This window comes from Phycodurus eques, chromosome 8, assembly GCF_024500275.1.
Source record: "Phycodurus eques isolate BA_2022a chromosome 8, UOR_Pequ_1.1, whole genome shotgun sequence".
Lineage (NCBI taxonomy): Eukaryota > Metazoa > Chordata > Actinopteri > Syngnathiformes > Syngnathidae > Phycodurus > Phycodurus eques.
Genome location: NC_084532.1, coordinates 19,321,559 through 19,342,266, shown reverse-complemented (window position 1 = coordinate 19,342,266; position 20,708 = coordinate 19,321,559). Strand labels below are relative to the sequence as shown.

General features: G+C 41.5%; 4 protein-coding genes across 4 annotated transcripts; all 4 read right to left on the bottom strand.

The window, feature by feature from the left end:
* Positions 1–4,077: 4,077 nt before the first annotated feature.
* Positions 4,078–6,794, bottom strand: LOC133406869 (alpha-2-HS-glycoprotein-like). The gene is made up of 7 exons (XM_061684915.1): positions 6,591–6,794; positions 5,818–5,928; positions 5,653–5,737; positions 4,652–4,821; positions 4,457–4,573; positions 4,284–4,364; positions 4,078–4,221 (listed from the first exon to the last, which is right to left on the bottom strand). Exons 1-7 carry the CDS (start codon positions 6,792–6,794, stop codon positions 4,078–4,080), a joined length of 912 nt encoding a protein of 303 aa, XP_061540899.1.
* Positions 6,795–8,285: 1,491 nt separating this feature from the next.
* LOC133406525 (antihemorrhagic factor cHLP-B-like) lies at positions 8,286–9,975 on the bottom strand. The gene is given in 9 exon segments (XM_061684192.1): positions 8,286–8,429; positions 8,496–8,553; positions 8,555–8,574; positions 8,684–8,800; positions 8,879–8,935; positions 8,937–9,049; positions 9,593–9,677; positions 9,750–9,860; positions 9,964–9,975. Coding segments are annotated over 9 exon segments (717 nt in total).
* Positions 9,976–11,601: 1,626 nt separating this feature from the next.
* LOC133406870 (alpha-2-HS-glycoprotein-like) lies at positions 11,602–13,759 on the bottom strand. Its single transcript, XM_061684916.1, has 7 exons — positions 13,556–13,759; positions 13,021–13,131; positions 12,857–12,941; positions 12,196–12,365; positions 12,011–12,127; positions 11,814–11,894; positions 11,602–11,745 (listed from the first exon to the last, which is right to left on the bottom strand). The coding sequence occupies exons 1-7, from the start codon at positions 13,757–13,759 to the stop codon at positions 11,602–11,604; spliced, it is 912 nt and encodes a 303-aa protein (XP_061540900.1).
* A 3,734-nt stretch (positions 13,760–17,493) lies between these two features.
* Positions 17,494–19,276, bottom strand: LOC133406868 (antihemorrhagic factor cHLP-B-like). Its single transcript, XM_061684914.1, is given in 8 exon segments — positions 17,494–17,637; positions 17,704–17,784; positions 17,893–18,009; positions 18,087–18,256; positions 18,355–18,439; positions 18,519–18,539; positions 18,541–18,630; positions 19,058–19,276. Coding segments are annotated over 8 exon segments (927 nt in total).
* Positions 19,277–20,708: the final 1,432 nt, after the last annotated feature.

Here is a 20,708-nt window from a genome sequence, read left to right as displayed (position 1 = left end):
AAGGGATGTTACAAGAAAAAGTTAGAACATACAGGGACTGGCCAGCTGATATACATCATCACTTTAAAGGTAGAGTTTGATATGTTTTACTTGACTTTTATAAGCAAAAACTGTTTTAACTTCCGTGAGAGTTAATGTTGAAAATGAGATCTGACTTTTACTACATGCTCTACATTGGAGTTGGCCTTCAAGTTGAGAGTCCATCTTTTCATTTTATTTTTTCTCATCAGAGGTCACAGGGCCAGAAACCAAAGCAAATAAGGCCAGACTTCGCAGCCACTACTTCCAGTTGTTCTGGGGGCATCCTGAGACATTTCCGTGCAAGCCAAGAGACAGTCTATGCCTCACCAGGGAGACATCCAGGAGGCATCCTAAACAGATCCCCGAGCCACTTCTAGTTCCTCTCTATGCGGAGGAGCAGCAGCTCTAATCTGAGCCCCTCCCGGATGACTGAGCTTCTCACCCTATCTCTAGGTAAATCATTTTGCCTGCTTGTATCCGCGATCTTGTCCTTTCGGTCACGACTCACAGCTCGTGACCATAGGTGAGGGCGGGAACCTTTTGGCTCAGCTCCTTCTTCACCACAACAGACTGATGCAGACTCCGCATGACTGCAGACGCTGCACCGATCCACCTGTCGATCTCCCGTTCCATTCTTCCCTCACTTGTGAACAAGACCCTGAGATACTCAAACTCCTCCACTTGGGGCAGGATATCATCCCGACCTGGAGATGGCACTCCACCCTTTTCCAAAGACCATGGCTTCAGATTTGGAGGTACTGATTTTCTTCCCAGCCGCTTCACACTCGGCTGTGAACCGCTTCAGCAAGAGTTGAAGATTACAGCTTGATGTAGCCAACAGAACCACATCATCTGCAAAAAGCAGAGACGCTATACTGAGGCCATAAAACTGGACCACTTCAACGCCTCAGCTGCACCTAAATTCTGTTCAGGGATTCTATTCTACAGTGATGCTGTATATTTTGACAGGAATAAATGAAAACCAACAGAGTCCTGGCAGCGAGCGTACGGGTATTCCCAGCTTTTGTTTTATGTCTCTCTTAAAGGGTTTGACTCATACACTTGTGTCACCGTGTAATTGTCATACATTTAGCCAGTTGAATGATTCACATGTTTTGAAAATGTGGCCCTCGTATGTCTGTTCGGCCTCACCCTCGGTCTAGCGAAGCACAGCGAGAATATGCTGGAATCAACAACCACTCTGTGCTCAAAAACAACATCAGGATATGATTATTCCGAAAAAACCCAAACAGATTTCTCTTGTAATTATACTGAAAATCAGTATGTGCATCTATAAAAGACTGGTGTTTTAGAAATAAATGGTGGCAATGATGTTCATGCAAGTTGATACAATAGATATAGTGGAATTTGTAAAATCACACCATCGAGGCCATATAATTCGGAATTCAAACTAGATTTTTGTGAAAATATGCTTCAAAAGTGTCACAAAACTTGGCCGTCCTATCATACGAGACATATCTTACCAGACTGCAGCAAGTATCAAAACATTAACTGTTCTTTTTCTTTGGCCTTTTAGAGACACTTATTTCTCAAGAAGCAGCAGCAGCAGGACAAGGGAACTTGAAAGAATGGAGAAAAAATGACATCATCGGAAGGTACGCGAAATGAGAGGACTCCCATTCAAAGCAGCATGACTTTACCATCCATACTACTGTGGTTAACTTTTTTTTGCACTTATCTAACAGAAAAAGAATATTAGAGGAACTTCTGCAATAGAAATCACCTTTACATTTCGTTACGTTGTTTCTTTTCTTTTAATATTCACAGTGGTAAATTTGAGTTATACTTGTAAGACAGTTAAGAATGGTAAAGTTTTCACATTTGTGACAGGATTATTTCATCAGAGGTTGACCTCAAATATTGCATTGTATTGCTTATAGGGACTCATTTGTCATGTTTCATGAGCACATTTTGGAACTACAGATGCTTATTGGTGGACATAACGATCCACCATTCACAAATTAAACTTAGTGTTTGCTCCCTGGGCAAACTGAGGAACTATTCAGAGAACAAGGCAACAATACATCCCCTTAAGGGGCATTCTTATTTGAGCCATGGAAGTGAAACTATGCAGTAAGAGCACTGAAGGGGCAAGTATGGAGTACAAGTATGTCCGTGCATGTGTGTCCATGCATGCGTGTGTATGCGGACACGCATTTGGGGACGGGGTTCAAGAATTTGATCCAAGAAATCAGGTTGGAATCTCAGCTGCAAAAACATACTTTCCACATGAACACAGGTCTGCTTGTGAGCCAGAGACATTTTCTGCATAGCTGTGTGGCGAATAAAATATCTCCTGTCAAGGTGTGCAGACTCACAAAAATGTGGGCAATCAAAAATAAAAGTTACAGTGAGACGCTAATGTGTTCCTCTTAGAGGGGGGTTGTGGTGTGGAAGGGTGCCTCCTGGAGAGGTTGTAGGGCTCAAATCACAGCTCTTCTGGAGCCTAAGGGATTTTGCTGTACCTGGAAGAGATTTCCGAGGGATAAAAGGCACAAGGGCAAATAGTTGATCTAATCTTTGCTATGAAGCAAACAAAGAGGTGCGTGATTCAGAGAACAAGTTATGTAAATCTGAACACAAATAAATTCCACATTACAACATTCTGGGAATTATTTGGATCAGGCAAGCAGCAGCATTCTTGTTGTTAATGGATGTGTTTTCTTGCCTTCAATTGGTCTCTGCAGTTCAAAATCAGCCACAAGAGCTAAATTTGCACGTTGTTTCATGTCAAACAGACTCTTGTTACATGTATTGTCTAACTACATGGAAAATAATAGCTTGAGATCTAGGGCACTATTTTCATAGATTGCACGTGCACCGGAGGGCAAATGCTGGCATTTCTCGAGTTTTGTGCAAGCCTAAGGCTTGCTGCCTTGTTTGCCAATTTGGCAGACCGGCCTGCGCCAACATGAGCTTACCAAAGCAAAAAGGCATGTGAGAATTTGGTGAAAGATGGTCTAAACCTCCATCTGCTCAGACCACATCTAACCTTTGGAGCAAGGTGGACAAAGGCAATTTTGGTGAAATTGACCAGGGCGCAGACAGATTCGAGAGTTCTGCAGATGTGGTAAATCAGCTACATTTCATTCATTATGTGAACAGCAGACATCCCACCCTCTGAATCATTGTATGAAGTAATTCAATGATCCCATTCTTATATTTTGAGGTCTGCAGACATACTAGATACATTGCCTGTGGTAATCATCAGCTCATCCTTTATTTAATCAGGTTGCCTGTTGCCACATCTGCCAAGAGCAGTGACAAGGCTCCGGTCACACACAGATCACGGAGTCCTCTTCTGCATATAGAAGTCTCCATCACCAACACCTTGTAATAGCCACCTTGTTTTCACAGAAATACCCATTACATACTTTTCTTAATTGTATAATTATGCCAAAGAGTGCACTTTTTTGTGCCCCCAAAAGTGTCTATACATTCCCATTAAAATTCAATGGGAAACTCAACACAGGCTAACAATTAGCACGTGGCATTGTTATCCTTTAAGCAACATATCTGAATACCATTACTAGAACACACACACACACACACGAGAGAGAGGGAGAGAAGAAAAACAAAAATAATAATAAATCAAGGAATGTATGCTTAATCATTTGCAAAGAATTAGTGCCAGACTAATGAACTGAGAAGAATTTAGATGTCAACAGTATACTTGCCAAAATGGCAGTTTGTCAGTTTAATTCTTTAATATTCTTGTACATTTGTATTAAGTATAGAGTTATTTTTCCAAAGTAATTTTTTTGGGGGGGGGAGGAAAGATCAGATTAATGGAATTTCCAATCATAATGCAAGATTGATTGAAAAGGCAGGTCCAGGAATGAATTGCTCAAAAAATAAAAATAAAAAAGCTACCACTTTAGTACAATTAGAATTGACCAAGACTAGCATTAGAAAGCCAACTTAAGGAAACCCTAAACAGCAATGAAGTGTTCTTGAATCAAGTATTTTCACATAAGTGCCAGCAAAGTACTTTCCTTTTTTTTTTTTTTTTTTTTTTTATTACAAGAGGTGACATCACTTAAGCGGGAATGGACAAATGTGGTGGATCGCCTGATTGTGGTTGTTCAGCCGCGCCTTGCAAACACAAGCTTCCGGACTTTGGTGGAACAAAGGCCTGCATACGGGCTCTGGCACATCAGTCGGATGGGGGCCTGGATTCTGTGGAGAACAAAAAGGTTAATTTGGCTCTCTGTGTACAAGTGGCACTTTTGTGGACTTACTTTTGGTAGATATAATTCACACTTAAGTTCTCCCACCCGTCTGTGCAAGTTGTAATAGGAGGTTTGACAAAAGGCATGATGCTTAAATAGAAAAACAATCAAGTTAAGAACCAAATCAATTGTGTTTGGATGTGTTCATCTTTAACCAGCTATTAGCATGAAACACAACTCACAGCTCTGTCCGGACAGCGAGGCGTGCAGGCCACAAAAGTATTCCTGGCACCTCTGGGACACGTGGTCTCAACCAAGGCAAACTTGAGCAAGGTAATCGTGCCAATGGTTGTAACGGACTAAGAAATGAAGGATAATTTGTTAAAAGTCCATAACGCAGCAAGGAGAATGTTTTTTGCCCATTTTCCTGTCATTACCCCCATTGTCACATGAGCCACTTCCATCAGGGTGAAGTCATTCTTGTGTTTGCTCTCCCGGTTGAACTTGACCACAGCTTCATGCACCGCCTTCACAGCCGTCTGGTCATCCAGAGGTAGCATCTTGGGGCAATAGGGACAAATTGTCACAAGCTCCTCGTTGGTAAGTTCTGCACACAGGTGGTACGTTACCATAAAGTAAAAAGCATGAATTTTATTTCAAGCGCTTAAAAAAAATTAAAATTCAGATTGTTGGAGGAACTTTGAGGTAAAGTCAAGCTTTAATCCTGTTAGTGTGTTACAATAAGAGGTGTATTTGTTCGGCATCCAAAAAAGTCAAGATACATTTTGAATACCTAAAATTTGTTCTAAAAAGGAATCTCATCAAACAAAATGTTACTGTAGGAAGCCAAACTGTACTAGTTAAGGAACTGATCCCCCCAAAAAATGGTTTGCAATCTTTGCACAATTGATCCCAAATCTACCTTCCATATTGTATATCCATCCATCCATCCATCCATCCATCCATTTTCTGAGCCGCTTCTCCTCACTAGGGTCGCGGGCGTCCTGGAGCCTATCCCAGCTATCATCGGGCAGGAGGCGGGGTACACCCTGAACTGGTTGCCAGCCAATCGCAGGGCACATAGAAACAAACAACCATTCGCACTCAGAGTCATGCCTACGGGCAATTTAGAGTCTTCAATTAATGCATGTTTTTGGGATGTGGGAGGAAACCGGAGTGCCCAGAGAAAACCCACGCAGGCACAGGGAGAACATGCAAACTCCACACAGGCGGGGCCGGGGATTGAACCCGGGTCCTCAGAACTGTGAGGCTGACGCTCTTACCAGTCGTCCATCGTCCCACCTCCATATTGTACATTTAAATAAATGTTTTTCAAAATGGAATTCATCTTTCACTTCATGGACAGAGTTTCATAACTAAGGTTCCACTGCATTTTGTTTTAGAAAGGCAAAGAAACATGGCAAAGAGCGGTTGTGACCTGGTCTGGTGATGCAGTCATGTCTGGTGACTTTGGCCACACCCCACATCACCCAAAATTCAATGCTGCAGGTGGCCACTGCACCCTAAACAAGAAACAACAGCACACTTAGCACATCACCTACATGAGCAGCTGTAATCTTTCGGGACGAAAATTCATATTTACCAGTTCATCCAGTCGCCACAGCTCACATTGGTCGTCAGGTTTGGGGTTGGTGAAGTGACATTTGGTCTGCACCAGCTTCACATTCACATCTATGTGGCAACCTCCTGATACCTGGATGGAGGAATAGACAATCCTAACGTTTCAAATTGATAATGTTCTGCCATAAAGATCTCGCCATCATGAGTCAATCCTTGTTGGCCTTGTGTGGAGTTCCTGGTTATGTCACATGATCCCACCCTCACCATGCTAGGTGGTTACATTTGAACAAACAAGGTTTATGACACATCAGATGTTAGTGTTAAAAAGGTGACATTTGAAGGTCATCTCCAAACTGTGCCTGCCACAGTGCAGTCTGAGGTCATGGTGGGGTAGGGGAGAAACACAAAGTTGCTTTGGCTTTCATCCTACAATTTATTTAAAAATAAATAAAATAAAATAACCTGGTAAGCCATACTTCAGAATTTATAAAAAAATAAAATAAATTAAAAAAATTTAACAAATAATTTCCACCCAAGAAAATGCCAACCCCACAACAACAAAAAATGATTTACAGTTGCAGCTTTGTCTTTTCTCACTCCCCTCTAGAAACCTTATTCTGTTCAACTCAGAGTCTCAATAAATGGCCATAAAAACACCACAAACACAGCTTAAAAAGTCCACTGTCACAGTAAAATTGTTCTGGCATAAAAGGGATACAGATCGTACTTTGTGCTTGACCGAAACGCCAAATGGGACAAAAAAAGAAAAAAGAAGAAAACTTATAAAATGCCAACCTGTTGATAACTGCTGCTCTGGACCACCTGCAGCTTGAATCTGAATCCATGCTTGTGCTTTCTATTGATGTGTTGGACACCGAGGCTCGCAGCCACCGCCACGCTTTCCTTGTCACAGGTGACCGCCGGCAAAGACGGAGCCGCAAGGAGGCCAGGAAGAGCTGCAGCGCACCAGAGCAGAACCACAAATAGGTGAGTCCTCATTATGACAACAAGGAAATGAAAACATCACACGAGACGCACACAGACCTTAACCAAGCTGAGCAGCTCTGACCACCAATCGCAGTGGAGGACAAATGCCCAACACCTGTGTCCTAATTAGGGGTGGTTGAACTTTCAATCAATCAGGTTCCTTCACCTCAGCTGAGCATTAGGAAAGAAAAAATAAACTGGAGTATCCATCCATCCATTTTCTGAGCCGCTTCTCCTCACGCGGGTCGCGGGTGTGCTTGAGCCTATCCCAGCTATCATCGGGCAGGAGGCGGGGTTCACCCTGAACTGGTTGCCAGCCAATTGCAGGGCACATACAAACAAACAAACAACCATTCGCACTCACAGTCACACCTACGGGCAATTTAGAGTCATCAATCAACCTAGCACGCGTGTTTTTGGGATGTGGGAGGAAACCCGGAGTGCCCGGAGAAAACCCACGCAGGCTCAGGGAGAACATGCAAACTCCACACAGGCGGGGCCGGGGATTGAACCCGGGTCCTCAGAACTGTGAGGCTGACGCTCTAACCAGTACCGCCAACTGGAGTATCATTTAAAAAATATAATTTTTTGGAGGAAAAGGTTTTTTGGGGAGAAAAAAAAGATACACTTTTTAAAATATATATTGTCAGTTTAATAATGACAATTTACAGAGAACACTTTTGAGACAAAGACTGTGTTGTCAGATACCGTCTGAAAAGAGCAGTTGGGACCATCTGCATTCAAAATCAGGTTCTCAGTCAAGTGAAAGTGCCTACACAGGTAAAACTGGCATGTTACCAGATAACCATTGGTCTAGGGGTATGATTCTTGCTTCGTGGGAGAGGCCGTGCGTTCAAATCCCAGACGAGCTCTCATTTAACAGTTGATGGATCTTTCACATATTGCACTCCTTTAGCAGTTTCCCGTCTACACTGTTAAGAGTCACATGTTAACAGCTAAACAGGGATATGAACATGCCTGTTAAAATTCAATGAGAAACAAGACACATGCTAACAATTGGAATCTGTGGCATTGTTTCCCTATAAGAAACAGCTGAACAACAAACCATATACTCAAGGCATACATGCTTATGTGCAAAGAATTAGTGTCATACTGATGAGGTGAGAGGAATTTAGACAGCTCAATGAAGTGTCTTTATACTTCCCCCAGTGGCCAAGGCACACCACAATTGGAGAAAGTGTGACAGCAGTTTGTCATTACTGCATGTTTATTTCTTAATAGATTCCCATTACATTAAACAGGAGCAGATTAAACAGCATTTCTAATCACAAGGCAATATGATTTTTGTTTGAGCTACAAGTCCAAGAATGAACTACTCATTAGGGTACCACTTTGGTAAGAAATTAAGAACTGACCAAGCCTAGAATTAGAAAGGAGACGTCAGGAAACATTTAGCCATGAAGTGTTCTTGCATCAATGATCACAGATAAGTACCAGAAAAGTATATTTTTTTTATTACAATCAAGTTGACAAGCAATGGCATCACTTAAGCAGGAATGGACAAATGTGGTGGATCGCCTGATTGGGGTTGTTCAGCAGCGCCTTGCAAACACAAGTTACCGGACTTTGGTGGAACAACGGCCTGCACACGGGCTCTGGCACATCAGTCGGATGGGGGCCTGGATTCTGTTGTGAACAAAAGTGGAACAATGAGACACTGTACAAGTAGAAGTAGCACTTGTGTGGACTTACTTTTGGGAGATATAATTCACACTCAAGTTTTCCCACTTGTCTGTGCAAGTTGTAATAAGGTTTGACAAAAGGCGTGATGCTTAAAAAATAGAGAAAAAAAAGGCAAGTTGAGAACCAAATCAAAACAGAGCCATTTGTGTTTGGATGTGTTCATCTTTAACCAGCCACTAGCATGAACGTCAACTCACAGCTCTGTCTGGACAGCGAGGCATGCAGGGCACAAAAGTATTCCTGGCACCTCTGGGACACGTGGTCTCAACCAGGGCAAACATGAGCGAGGTAATCGTGCCGATGGTTTCAAAGGACTAAGAAAGGAAGGATAATTTGTTTAAAGGACGTGACTTAGCAAGAAGAACGTTTTTCGCCCATTTTCCTGTCATTACCCCTATTCTCACGTGAGCCACTTCCATCAGGGTGAAGTAATGCTCCTGTTTGCTCTCCCAGGTTGAACTTGACCACAGCATCATGCACCGCCTTCACAGCTGTCGGGTCATCCAGAGGCAACAACGTGGGGCAATAGGGACAAATTGTCACCAGCTCCTCGTTGGCAAGTTCTGCACACAGGTGGCATGTTACCATAAAGTAAAATGCATGAATCTTATTTCAAGATGTTACATTTTAAGAAGTAAATTCTCAAATTATTGGTGAGGAAGTTTGAAGAACCAAGTCAAGATCCAATCGTGTTATAATAAAAAGGTGCATTTGTTCAGTGGAGTGGGAAAAACAAAAACAAAAAAAAACATTTTTTTTTCAAACATAAAATTTGTATTACAAAGTAACTTGACCAGCGAAGTTACCCTGTTTTTGCTCTAAATTAGTCTTCAGTATGGCTTTAAAGAAAGTGAAATTTGTGCTGCGTTATAAATAGCTAAACTGTACTAGTTTTCTTAAAAAAAAATTTAAAGGGCAAAAAAAGCGTTTCTCTTTGCACAATTTACCCCAAATCTACTTTCTGGATTGTATATTTAAGCAATTTATTTCAAAAGGGGAATTTGAGCCTCAGTTCACAAAAAGTCTCCCAACAAAGTTTCTGAACTCTAGTTCCACTGCATTTTGTTTGAGAAAGGCAAAGAAACTTGACAAAGAGCAGTTGTGACCTGGTCTGGTGGTGCAGTCGTGTCTGATGACTTTGGCCACGCCCCACATCACCCAAAATTCAATGCTGCAGGTGGCCACTGCACCCTAAACAACAGCACACTTAGCATGTCACCTACATGAGCAGCTGTAATCTTTCAGGGCCAAATTCATATTTACCCGTTCATCCAGTCGCCACAGCTCACATTGGTCATCAGGTTTGGGGTTGGTGAAGTGACATTTGGTCTGCACCAGCTTCACATTCACATCTATGTGGCAACCTCCTGATACCTGGATGGAGGAACAGACATTATCTAAACTGTTCAAATTGATAATGTTGTGCCATAAACATCTCCCCCTCATGAGATAATCCTTGTGTACCTCCACATTATACCACCCTCACCATGCTAGGTAGTTACATTTGAACAAACTGTTTATAACATGTCAAATGTTAAAAAGCTTTAAAAGACAGTGACATTTACAAAGTAGTTTCCAAACTGGGCCTGCCACATTGTAGTTTGAGGTTGTGGGAGAAACAGAAAGTTCCTTTGGCTTTCATTCTACAATTTATATTAAAAAAAAAAAAAACTTTTCCACCCAAAAAATGCCAACCACCCAACCCAAAAATCCAATCAACTAGTTTGGATAAAAACTTCATAAGTGCCCCCTTATTTCCCTGTCAGGTACTCCTATCCGACCCCCTTGCCATCAAATAAGGGACACGATCTCACCCTTGGGCAGGGACTCATTGCATTGAGCCCTGCGGCCTCCTCTGGGTGGCCGGTGGACAGCCCTACGCCCCTCTGTGTGAGACATGTCCCATCGACCCTGCTGCGCTCAGGTGGACTCCTTGTTTTTTTTCCACATTTAGGGATTAGATTGTTGTCCGTGCACCATCCGGCCAGTTGGCTCACCTCACTCCTGTAGTCTCTCTCGTCCCCATTGCTGATGAGACCCACCACAGTTGTGTCGTCTGCAAACTTGAAGAGGTTGGAGCTGTATGTCGGTGTGGAATCATAGGTCAACAGGATGTAGAGGAGGGGACTCAAAACACAACCTTGAGGGGCCCCCGTGTTCAGGGTGATGGTGCTGGATGTGTTGCTGCCGATCCGTAATGCCTGCGGTCTCCCTGTCAGAAAATCAACTGCACATCAAAGGATTGAGCCCCAGCTGGTCCAATTTGTAGATCAGCAGTTGAAGGATGATGGAATTGAATGCTGAGCTGAAGTCTATGAACGATTGAGGGCAATGGGCAGCATAAATGATCACCTTGCTCAATTAATGTGTCCTCACAGACAGTGAATTCATTAAACACACTGGTGAACCAATTAATTCTGAGTCCTTGCCTCTATACATCGTTGAAATCAAATGTTGCCGGGCATTAATTGTTCATGTCTCTGATGTGCAGATTTATGATAGTTTCCCAGCATCACCTCTGCCACCAAAGCACCAACAGCTGCAGAAACATGCATACGCCAGCCATGAAGTTGGCGTGAGGCACCGCACATTTCTAGTCATTTCACACTTGATACATTAGAACCTTGCCCTAAAGAACACACTTTGTGCATATGCACCTTTTGTGCAAGAGGCCCCAGGTGTGTTGAATATTGCAGCTCTACGCAATATTAAAATTTTTCCAAGGTACTCAATTTGGAGTTTGTTAGCAATCAAAAGAAAGTCTGAAATTATAAATTTCACTTTGAATAGCACTGAAAATCAACATTGTATTCAATTTGCATTTTATTTTTCTCAAAAAGTTTGGGGGAGGGGGGAGAAACAGATTAATGGCATTTCCAAAAAGGAAAGATGATTGTGTGAGTTATGATTTACAAGTGAGGCTAAGGAATGAATTACTCTTAAGGTACCACTTTAGTAAGACATTTTTACTTTACCAAGACTAGCATTAGGAAAGCAAACTTCAGAAACACTAAACAGCCATAAAGTGTTCTTGCATAAAGTATGATCACAGATAAGTGGCAGAAAAGTTTTCCATTTTTTTTTTTTATTACAAGAGAGTTGACAAGCAATGACATCACTTAAGCGGGAATGGACAAATGTGGTGGATCGCCTGATTGGGGTTGTTCAGCAGCGCCTTGCATACACAAGCTTCCGGACTTTGGTGGAACAACGGCCTGCACACTGGCTCTGGCACATCAGTCGGATGGGGGCCTGGATTCTGTGGTGAACATAATGTGAACAAAGAGACACTGTGTACAAGTAGAGGTAAAACTTGTGTGGACTTACTTTTGGGAGATATAATTCACACTCAAGTTTTCCCACTTGTTTGTGCAAGTTGTAATAGGAGGTTTGACAAAAGGCGTGATGCTTAATGGGGGGGGGGGAAGAGAACAAACAAACAGTCAAATACCAAATCAAAACAGTGCCATTTGTGTTTAGATGCATTCATCTTTGACTACCCATTAGCATAAAAGTCAACTCACAGCTCTGTCTGGACAGCGAGGTGTGCAGGCCACAAAACTATTCCTGGCACTGCTGGGACACGTGGTCTCAACCAGGGCAAACTTGAGAGAGGTAATCGTCCCTATGGTTGGAACGGACTGAGACAGGAAGGATAATTTTATTTAAAGGACGTGACGGAGCACGGAGAAAGGAAAACAGTCCTCACCCCCATTGTCACGTGAGCCACTTCCATCAGGGTGAAGTAATGCTCATGTTTACTCTCCCAGTTAAACTTGACCACAGCATCATGCACCGCCTTCGCAGCTGTCGGGTCATCCAGAGGCAACAATTTGGGGCAATAGGGACAAACTGTCACCAGCTCCTCATTTAAAAGTTCTGCACACAGGTGGCACGTTACCGTAAAGTTAAAAGCATCGGATTTTATTTCAAGATGAGCTTAAAAGTACATTTTCAGATTGTTGGGGGAAACTGAAGAACCAATCCTGCTGGAGTGTTACAATAAAAAAAAGGTGCATTTATTCAGCGTCCAGGAGGAAGAAAAAAAATAAATAAAATGCTCCAAATTACTCCTCAGTATGCACATAAGAAAGTGAAATCAGTGATTGTGTTATAGGAAAGCTAAACTAGTTTTTAAAAAGTAACTGCAAGAAAAAAAATAAAAATAAAAAAAGTTGAAACTCACTTTGCACAATTTACCCCTAATCTACCTTCCATATTGTAAATTTCATTTAATCAATTTATTTCAAAAGGGAAATCGTACTTCAGTTCTAGAACGGAGTCTCAGAACAAATAAAGGTTTGGGAACTGAGGCTCCACTGCATTTTGCTTCAGAAAGACTACGAAACATGACAAAGAACAGTTGTGACCTGGTCTGGTGGTGCATTCGTGTCTGATGACTTTGGCCACGCCCCACATCACCCAAAATTCAATGCTGCAGGTGGCCACTGCACCCTAAACAAGCAACAACAGCACACTTAGCATGTCACCTACATGAGCAGCTGTAATCTTTCAGGGCCAAATTCATATTTACCCGTTCATCCAGTCGCCACAGCTCACATTGGTCGTCAGGTTTGGGGTTGGTGAAGTGACATTTGGTCTGCACCAGCTTCACATTCACATCTATGTGGCAACCTCCTGATACCTGGATGGAGGAACAGACATTATCCAAACTTTTCAAAATTGTTAATGTCGTGCCACAAACATGTCCCCCTCCCCTTGAGTCAATCTTTGTGAGCATTCTGTAGACTTCCTGGTTACGCCACATGTTCCCACTCTCACCATGCCCGAACAAATAAGGTTTAAAACATGTTAAGTAGGAGCGTTTAAAAAGGCTAGAATAGGAATGATTTTAGGGTGCTTTCCAAACTGGGCCTGCCACAGTCCAGTGTGAGGTCATTGGGACACACATGCACGCACAATGCTTCAGCTTTCATTCACAAGTAAATAAATAAATAAAATATATTTTAAAAATAAATAAATAAATAAAAAAAGACTACCACCCCACCCCCATAAAAGAGGGAGAGAAAAAAAAAACTAGCATGCATGAAAACTTGAAAAGTGCCAACCTGTTGATATTTGCTGCCCTGGACCTCTTGCAGCTTGAACCTGAATCCATGCTGATGCTTTCTATTGATGTGTTGGACACCAAGGCTTGCAGCCGCCGCCACACTTTCCTTGTCACAGGTGACTGCCGGCAAAGATGGCACCGCAAGGAGGCCAGGAAGAGCTGCAGCGCACCAGAACAGAACCCCAAATAGGTAAGTCATCATGATGATGAAATAAATTGGAAACAGCACACATCATACCAGATGCACGCAGACTTTAACCAGGCTGAGGAGCTCTGACAACCAATCATAGTGGAGGACAAATGCCCAACACCTGTGTCCTAATTAGTGGTGGTTGTACTTTCAATCTATCAGGTTCATTCACCTCAGCGAGCATTAGCAAAGAAAAACTTAACTGGATATCATTTTAAAAGTTTTTTTATAGGATGTTTTTTGGTTTTGAGAAAAAATATATTCTTGAAAAAAAAAATTATTGAAGAAATATGTCTTTTTACAAAAAATATTTGTCATGAATTTGTGTTTCAAGACAAAAACTAATCTCAAGAACAAAAAATGTTCAAGAAAACATTTTGAATTATTCATTTTCAAGTAGAGTAGAAGTAGATTTTTTTTAAGAAAAGCTGTAATTTTACAAGAATAAAGTCTTATAAGAAAAAAAGTATTTATTAAAAGGAAATAAACATATATTCTCCATGCTCTGTGAGAACAACCAGTAAGGAAGCTTAGTAGGGCACGTTCTCTGCTTCGTTGTAGTAGTCATTGTAGTAGTCTCGCCACGCTGCACTATTTGCATACCTGTTGTTTACCAATACTGGCCACTCATGTACCTGAGCATTATCTGCACCATTTGCACAATAGACAGAGTAGTATGTGCAACATTTGCACAATCGACATTGTCCCAGACTATTCGAATCAGAATCATCTTTATTTGCCAAGTTTGTCCAAAACACACAAGGAATTTGTCTCCGGTAGTTGGAGCCGCTCTAGTACAACAGACAGTCAATTTACAGAACACTTTGAAGACATAAAGACATTGACAAAAAACAATTGTGCAAAAAGATGCAGAGTCCTCTAGCACTTAGAGCAGTTCGAATGACTAATATTGCAAGAGTCCGGTGCAATGACCATTGTGCAAAGGGCGCTGAGACGCACTACTAGTCACTTTAAACTGCATACATTTCTTTAAGTCTCGGCTACCTTTGCACAATGGTCACCGGTCACCGAACTATTGCTCTATTGGTCATTCAAACTGCTTTCATTGCTAGAGAACTCTGCATCTTTTTGCACAATTGTCAAAAAAATAAATAAATAAAATGTACAGTCATTACCAGACTACAAACTTGTATTGCTCAGTGACTGTTTTTCTCAATGTCTTTATGTCTCAAAAGTGTTCTCTGTCAATTGACTGTCTGTTGTCGTACTAGAGCGGCTCCAACTACCAAATTCGACGTACTTGGCAAAATAAAGATGATTCTGATTCTGATTACCAGATAAACATGGCTCATTGGTCTTGGGGTTTGAGTCTTGTTTTGAGTGTGAGAGGTCCTTGGTTTAAATCCCTGTTGAGCACACATTTAAGACATAGTTGATGGATTTTTCACACAGACTTTGCACTCCTTTAGCAGTTTCCCGAGTATCTACACTGGTAAGAGTAGCATGTTGACAGCTAAACAGGGGTATGAACATGCACATGCCTGTTAAAATTCAATGGGAAACGATAGACACGCAGGCTAAAAATTAGCATCTGTGGCACTGTTGTTGCCCTTTCAGCAACATCTGCGAACACCACCATTGTTAGAACACAAACAGAGCGTATACTCAAACCATGTATGCTTAATTATTTGCAAAGAACTTGTGCCATACTGATGAGCTGAGAGGAATTTAGATGTCTCAATGACCAGTATCTTTATATTTCCCACAGTGGCCAAGGCACACCAAAATGAGCAACACAATTGGAGAAAGTGTGACAACAGCAGTTTTTTTTTTTTGTCATTACTGTATGTTTAATTATTTAAAACAGACATGCAAACACCAAAGGCATGTAAAAGGTGACGAAAAAAAAAACATTGTTCGAAGGGTCTGGGGGGGGATCCCGCAGAGATTTCATTTTAACATAAATTAAGCAATCTGGAAGACCCTGAAAGAGTACAATAAGGCAAAATCAACAAATTTCCTTCACGCAGAAATTTTTTTTTTTTTTTACACCACTCAAGTACATGTTGATGTACAAATTTAAGATTAATATCTTTGCCTCATTTCCTTGCTTGTTTGTTTTGGCCTCCAACTTGAGCCAGGCCCATCACCACCTGCACCTGATGCCTGCTTCAAGCTGTGCCACATGAAGAGCATCCTCTTTAAGCACTCTCATTCTGGAAAAGAATGGACTAAAATTGCCTGTTTCACTTCATTTTTCACTATTACCAACTTCAAAGGCTAATCCCAAATGCATCCTCCAGGAAAACATTAAGTACCATATTTTTCTGTTTTTATTGGCCATTTCTGAATTTGAAGTTAGTTGATTCTGTGTTGTGACATAACCCTTAACATTGCTGAATACATTTAACATTCGTAAGCCAATTAGATAATTCTAGGCACGTTTCCTAATGAATACAAGATGGACAAGCGGATCAGGTCGTCGCCAATGTTACGTGCGTCGCGGTTCCCCTGGGACCGCAACCAGCGCCATGACATGCAACACCTCAATGTGAGAATACAAAAGACCAGTGCATCAAATACAACACCGGGTGATCTGATGAGCAAAAATGTTGCTTCAACGTAAGAGTAGCAATAGCTTCCGTTGCCTTCACGGTAATGACGACCTTCCCAAAATGGTGGCCATTGAAGCACCACGATGAGCCGGTCTGGCTCATCGAGTTTATACCCATGCTTGGGAAGCCCAATAGAAGATGTGAGGTCATGTAACTTTTGTCCTTTGATTGGTGAACTAGACTTAAGTCACTCAGACAAATTAGATTGGCGCAAACAGCACCCCAATGCAGAAGTCGAAGCACGAAATAATTGCTAAGCAATAAAAGTAGCAAGTGACAGACTGTTGTAACCAAGTGAAAGGGCCATTACTGCTAGCTGCCAGTGTTCAATGAGTACAAAACATCTATACAAGTCATGTAAATGGCCTATTTTGAGTTCAGAAGCTGAAAATTTCACCAAAAGGTGACAATTGCATGAATGTCTAAATTACTGTACAGTATATTTTTTTAAGTACAGTTATTTCTCAAATATGTTTTTTGGGGGAGGCAGGAGCAGCTTAATGGCATTTCCACTCATAAGGCAAGATGATTTTGTCTGTTTTGAGGTACAAGTGATGTCCAAGAATGAATTGCTCTTTGAAAAAGGTACCACTTTAGTAAGAAATTCAGAATTGACCAAGACTAGCATTAGAAAGCCAACTTCAGGAAACACTAAACAGCCATGAAGTGTTCTTGCATCTAGTATAATAACAGACAAGTGCCAGCAATATATTCCTTTTTTTTTTAAATTACAAATCAAGTTAAGCAATGACATCACTTAAGCGGGAATGGACAAATGTGGTGTATGGCCTGATTGGGGTTGTTCAGCAGCGCCTTGCAAACACAAGCTTACCGGACTTTGGTGGAACAACGGCCTGCACACGGGCTCGTGGCACATCAGTCGGATGGGGTTCAAATCCCTGACAAGCACTCATTTAGCAGTTGATGGATCTGACAGACTTTGGAACAGATTAATGGCATTTCCAATCATGAAACAAGATTGTTTTGAACTACAAGAATGAGTTACTCATGGGGGTACCACTTTAGAATTGACCAAGACTAGCATGAGGAAGCCAACTTCAGGAAACAAACAGCCATGAAGTGTCCTTGCATCAACTATGATCACAGATAAGTGCCAGCAAAGTATCCTTTTTTTTTTTTTTATTACAATCAAGTTGACAAGCAATGACATCACTTAAGCGGGAATGGACAAATGTTGTGGATCGCCTGATTGGGGTTGTTCAGCAGCGCCTTGCAAACACAAGCTTCCGGACTTTGGTGGAACAACGGCCTGCACACGGGCTCTGGGACATCAGACGGATGGGGGCCTGGATTCTGTGGTGAACAAAAGTGGAACAATGAGACACTGTACAAGTAGAAGTAGCACTTGTGTGGACTTACTTTTGGGAGATATAAGTCACACTCAAGTTTTCCCACTTGTCTGTGCAAGTTGTAGTAAGAGGTTTGACAAAAGGCGTGATGCTTAATAGAGATGGGGAGAACAAGCAGTTAAGTACCAAATCAAAACAGAGCTATTTATGTTTGGAAGTATTCATCTTTGACCGTCCATTAGCATAAAAGTCAACTCACAGCTCTGTCCGGACAGCGAGGCGTGCAGGGTACAAAAGTATTCCTGGCACCTCTGGGACACGTGGTCTCAACCAGGGCAAACATGAGCGAGGTAATCGTGCCGATGGTTTCAAAGGACTAAGAAAGGAAGGATAATTTGTTAAAACTCCATGACGCGGCAAGGAGAATGTTTTCGCCCATTTTTCTGTCATTACCCCCATTGTCACGTGAGCCACTTCCATCAGGGTGAAGTAATTCTCCTGTTTGCTCTCCCGGTTGAACTTGACCACAGCATCATGCACCGCCTTCACAGCTGTCGGGTCATCCAGAGGCAACAACGTGGGGCAATAGGGACAAATTGTCATCAGCTCCTCGTTGGTAAGTTCTGCACACAGGTGGCATGTCACCGTAACGTCAAAAGCATGGATTTCACAATATCTAGTTTCAGAAAGGCAAGGAATCTTGACAAAGAGCAGTTGTGACCTGGTCTGGTGGTGCAGTCGTGTCTGATGACTTTGGCCACGCCCCACATCACCCAAAATTCAATGCTGCAGGTGGCCACTGCACCCTAAACAAGAAACAACAGCACACTTAGCATGTCACCTACATGAGCAGCTGTAATCTTTCAGGGCCAAATTCATATTTACCCGTTCATCCAGTCGCCACAGCTTCACATTGGTCATCAGGTTTGGGGTTGGTGAAGTGACATTTGGTCTGCACCAACTTCACATTCACATCTATGTGGCAACCTCCTGATACCTGGATGGAGGAACAGACATCCAAACTGAAAATGTTCTGCCATAAACATCTCCCCCTCCTGAGATAATCCTTGTGGACTTCCTGGTTATGCCACATGAGCCCACCCTCACTATGCTAGAACAAATAAGGTTTAAAACATGTTAAGTATGAGTGTTAAAAAGCTATAAAAAGGCATCATGTGAGGGTGCTTTCCAAACTGGGCCTGCCACAGTGCAGTGTGAGGGACACACGCACACACGCATTAAAAAAATTAAAAAAATTAAAAATTAAAAAAACATTTTTTTTCCACCCAATAAATATCCATCAAAATACTAAAAATCCACAACAGCAGCTTAAAAAGTCCACTGTGACAGTAAAATTGTTCCAGCATAAAAGGGATATAGATCCTCATTTCTGCTTGACCGAACAGCCAAACAACAACAACAACAAAAGGCCAACCTGTTGATAATTGCTGCTCTTGAACAACCTGCAGCTTGAACCTGAATCCATGCTCGTGCTTTCTATTGATGTGTTGGACACCGAGGCTCGCAGCCACCGCCACGCTTTCCTTGTCACAGGTGACTGCCGGCAAAGACGACTGCACCGCAAGGAGACCAGGAAGCGCTGCAGCGCACCAGAGCAGAACCGCATTTAGGTGAATCAGCATGATGAGAGCGACAAACTGGAAACAGCACACATCACACCAGACGCAAACAGACTTTAACCAGCCTGATGAGCTCTTAGGACCAATAGCAGTGGAAGACAAATGCCCAACACCTGTATCCTAATTAGTGGTGGTTGTACTTTCAATCAATCAGGTTCATTCACCTCAGCTGATCATTAGGAAAGAAAAAATAAACTGGAGTATCATTTAAAATATATATACAGTTTTTTTTGGAGGAAAAGTGTTATTTTTTTGGGAGAAAGTGGACATTCTTTCTCAAATATATATTTTAATTTCAAGAAATGTTTCTTTTTAGAAATGTTTTTATCATGAATTTGTTTCAAGTCAAAAATTAATCTCAAGAAAAAAAAAATTCAAGAAAATGTTTTGAATTATTTATTTTGAATTCAATAGTAAAAGCATATATTTTTTTAAAGACAAGCTGTAATTGTATGAGAATAAAGTCTTATACGTATGAGAAAAAAGTATATCTATTTTTTTTTCCAATAAATTTATTCATACAAATTCATTATCTTATGAGAATGATTTTTTAAAATATATTTCAACTAAAATGTTGTAGTCTTTTGAAAATAAAGTTGGAATAAAATAAGAAATCTTATTTTTGTAACAAAAATCTGTCTTGTAGAAAAAAATAAAAATTCAAGATAAACTAATCTCATGAAAATAGCCATATTTTTCAAGAAAAAAAAGTCTATCTCTGACAACCAATCACAGGGTTAGCGAGGCCCGCTAGCTCGTTAGCCATACCAGCGTCATCCAGTATTTCACTGCCGAACTCGGTTTTGTCACGTGTGGGTCCACAACAGAGCGAGGTAGCGGGTGGGCCAGTGGCCGGCTCGTTGAGAAAATCCGCAACATACAAACACCTTGTAAAAATAATTTTTTATGTAGTTTTATTCCTTCCACATGCTTGACACACATTTAAACTTGTGAAAGCACACAAACTGAACACTTTGAAAAAAATGATGAGAAGACTCGTGCTCGCACAGTTCTCCCAATAAGGGGCAAATCGAATTTGCTTCCATGTTTTTTTGTCACTCCCAGTTTAACTTTACTGTCAAACAGACAAACTGAAAATGTGGACGCAGTACCGTGAAAAACTATTGGTCCCGTTCTCAAATTCTTAGATTTTTCCAGAGTTTCCCCACTTTAATGTATAAGATCGTCAAACAAAGGTAAATATCAGACAATTATTACCCAAGTGAACTCAAAATGCTGTTTTTAAATTGTGATTTCATTTTTAAAGAAAAAATAAAATACAATTCCGTTACCTGGCCCTGTGTGTAAATGTAATAGCCCCCTGAACCTATTAACTGGTTGGGCCATCCTCAGCAGCAACGACTGAAATGAAGCCTTTTCTATAACTGCCAAAGAGTCTTTCACATCTCTGTGGAGATATTTTGGCCCACTCTTG

Excerpts from the sequence above, each read along its gene's own strand:
- LOC133406869 (XM_061684915.1), bottom strand. The coding sequence starts at position 6,794 with ATGAGGACTCACCTATTTGTGGTTCTGCTCTGGTGCGCTGCAGCTCTT. Across the intron at positions 5,738-5,817 it reads TGTGGCGACTGGATGAACTG|GGTGCAGTGGCCACCTGCAG; the intron begins GTAAATATGAAT and ends TTTCTTGTTTAG. Across the intron at positions 4,822-5,652 it reads TGACTGCATCACCAGACCAG|AACTTACCAACGAGGAGCTT; the intron begins GTCACAACCGCT and ends ACCTGTGTGCAG.
- LOC133406870 (XM_061684916.1), bottom strand. The coding sequence starts at position 13,759 with ATGATGACTTACCTATTTGGGGTTCTGTTCTGGTGCGCTGCAGCTCTT. Across the intron at positions 12,942-13,020 it reads TGTGGCGACTGGATGAACGG|GGTGCAGTGGCCACCTGCAG; the intron begins GTAAATATGAAT and ends TTGCTTGTTTAG. Across the intron at positions 11,895-12,010 it reads CTCGCTGTCCAGACAGAGCT|CATCACGCCTTTTGTCAAAC; the intron begins GTGAGTTGACTT and ends CCCCCCATTAAG.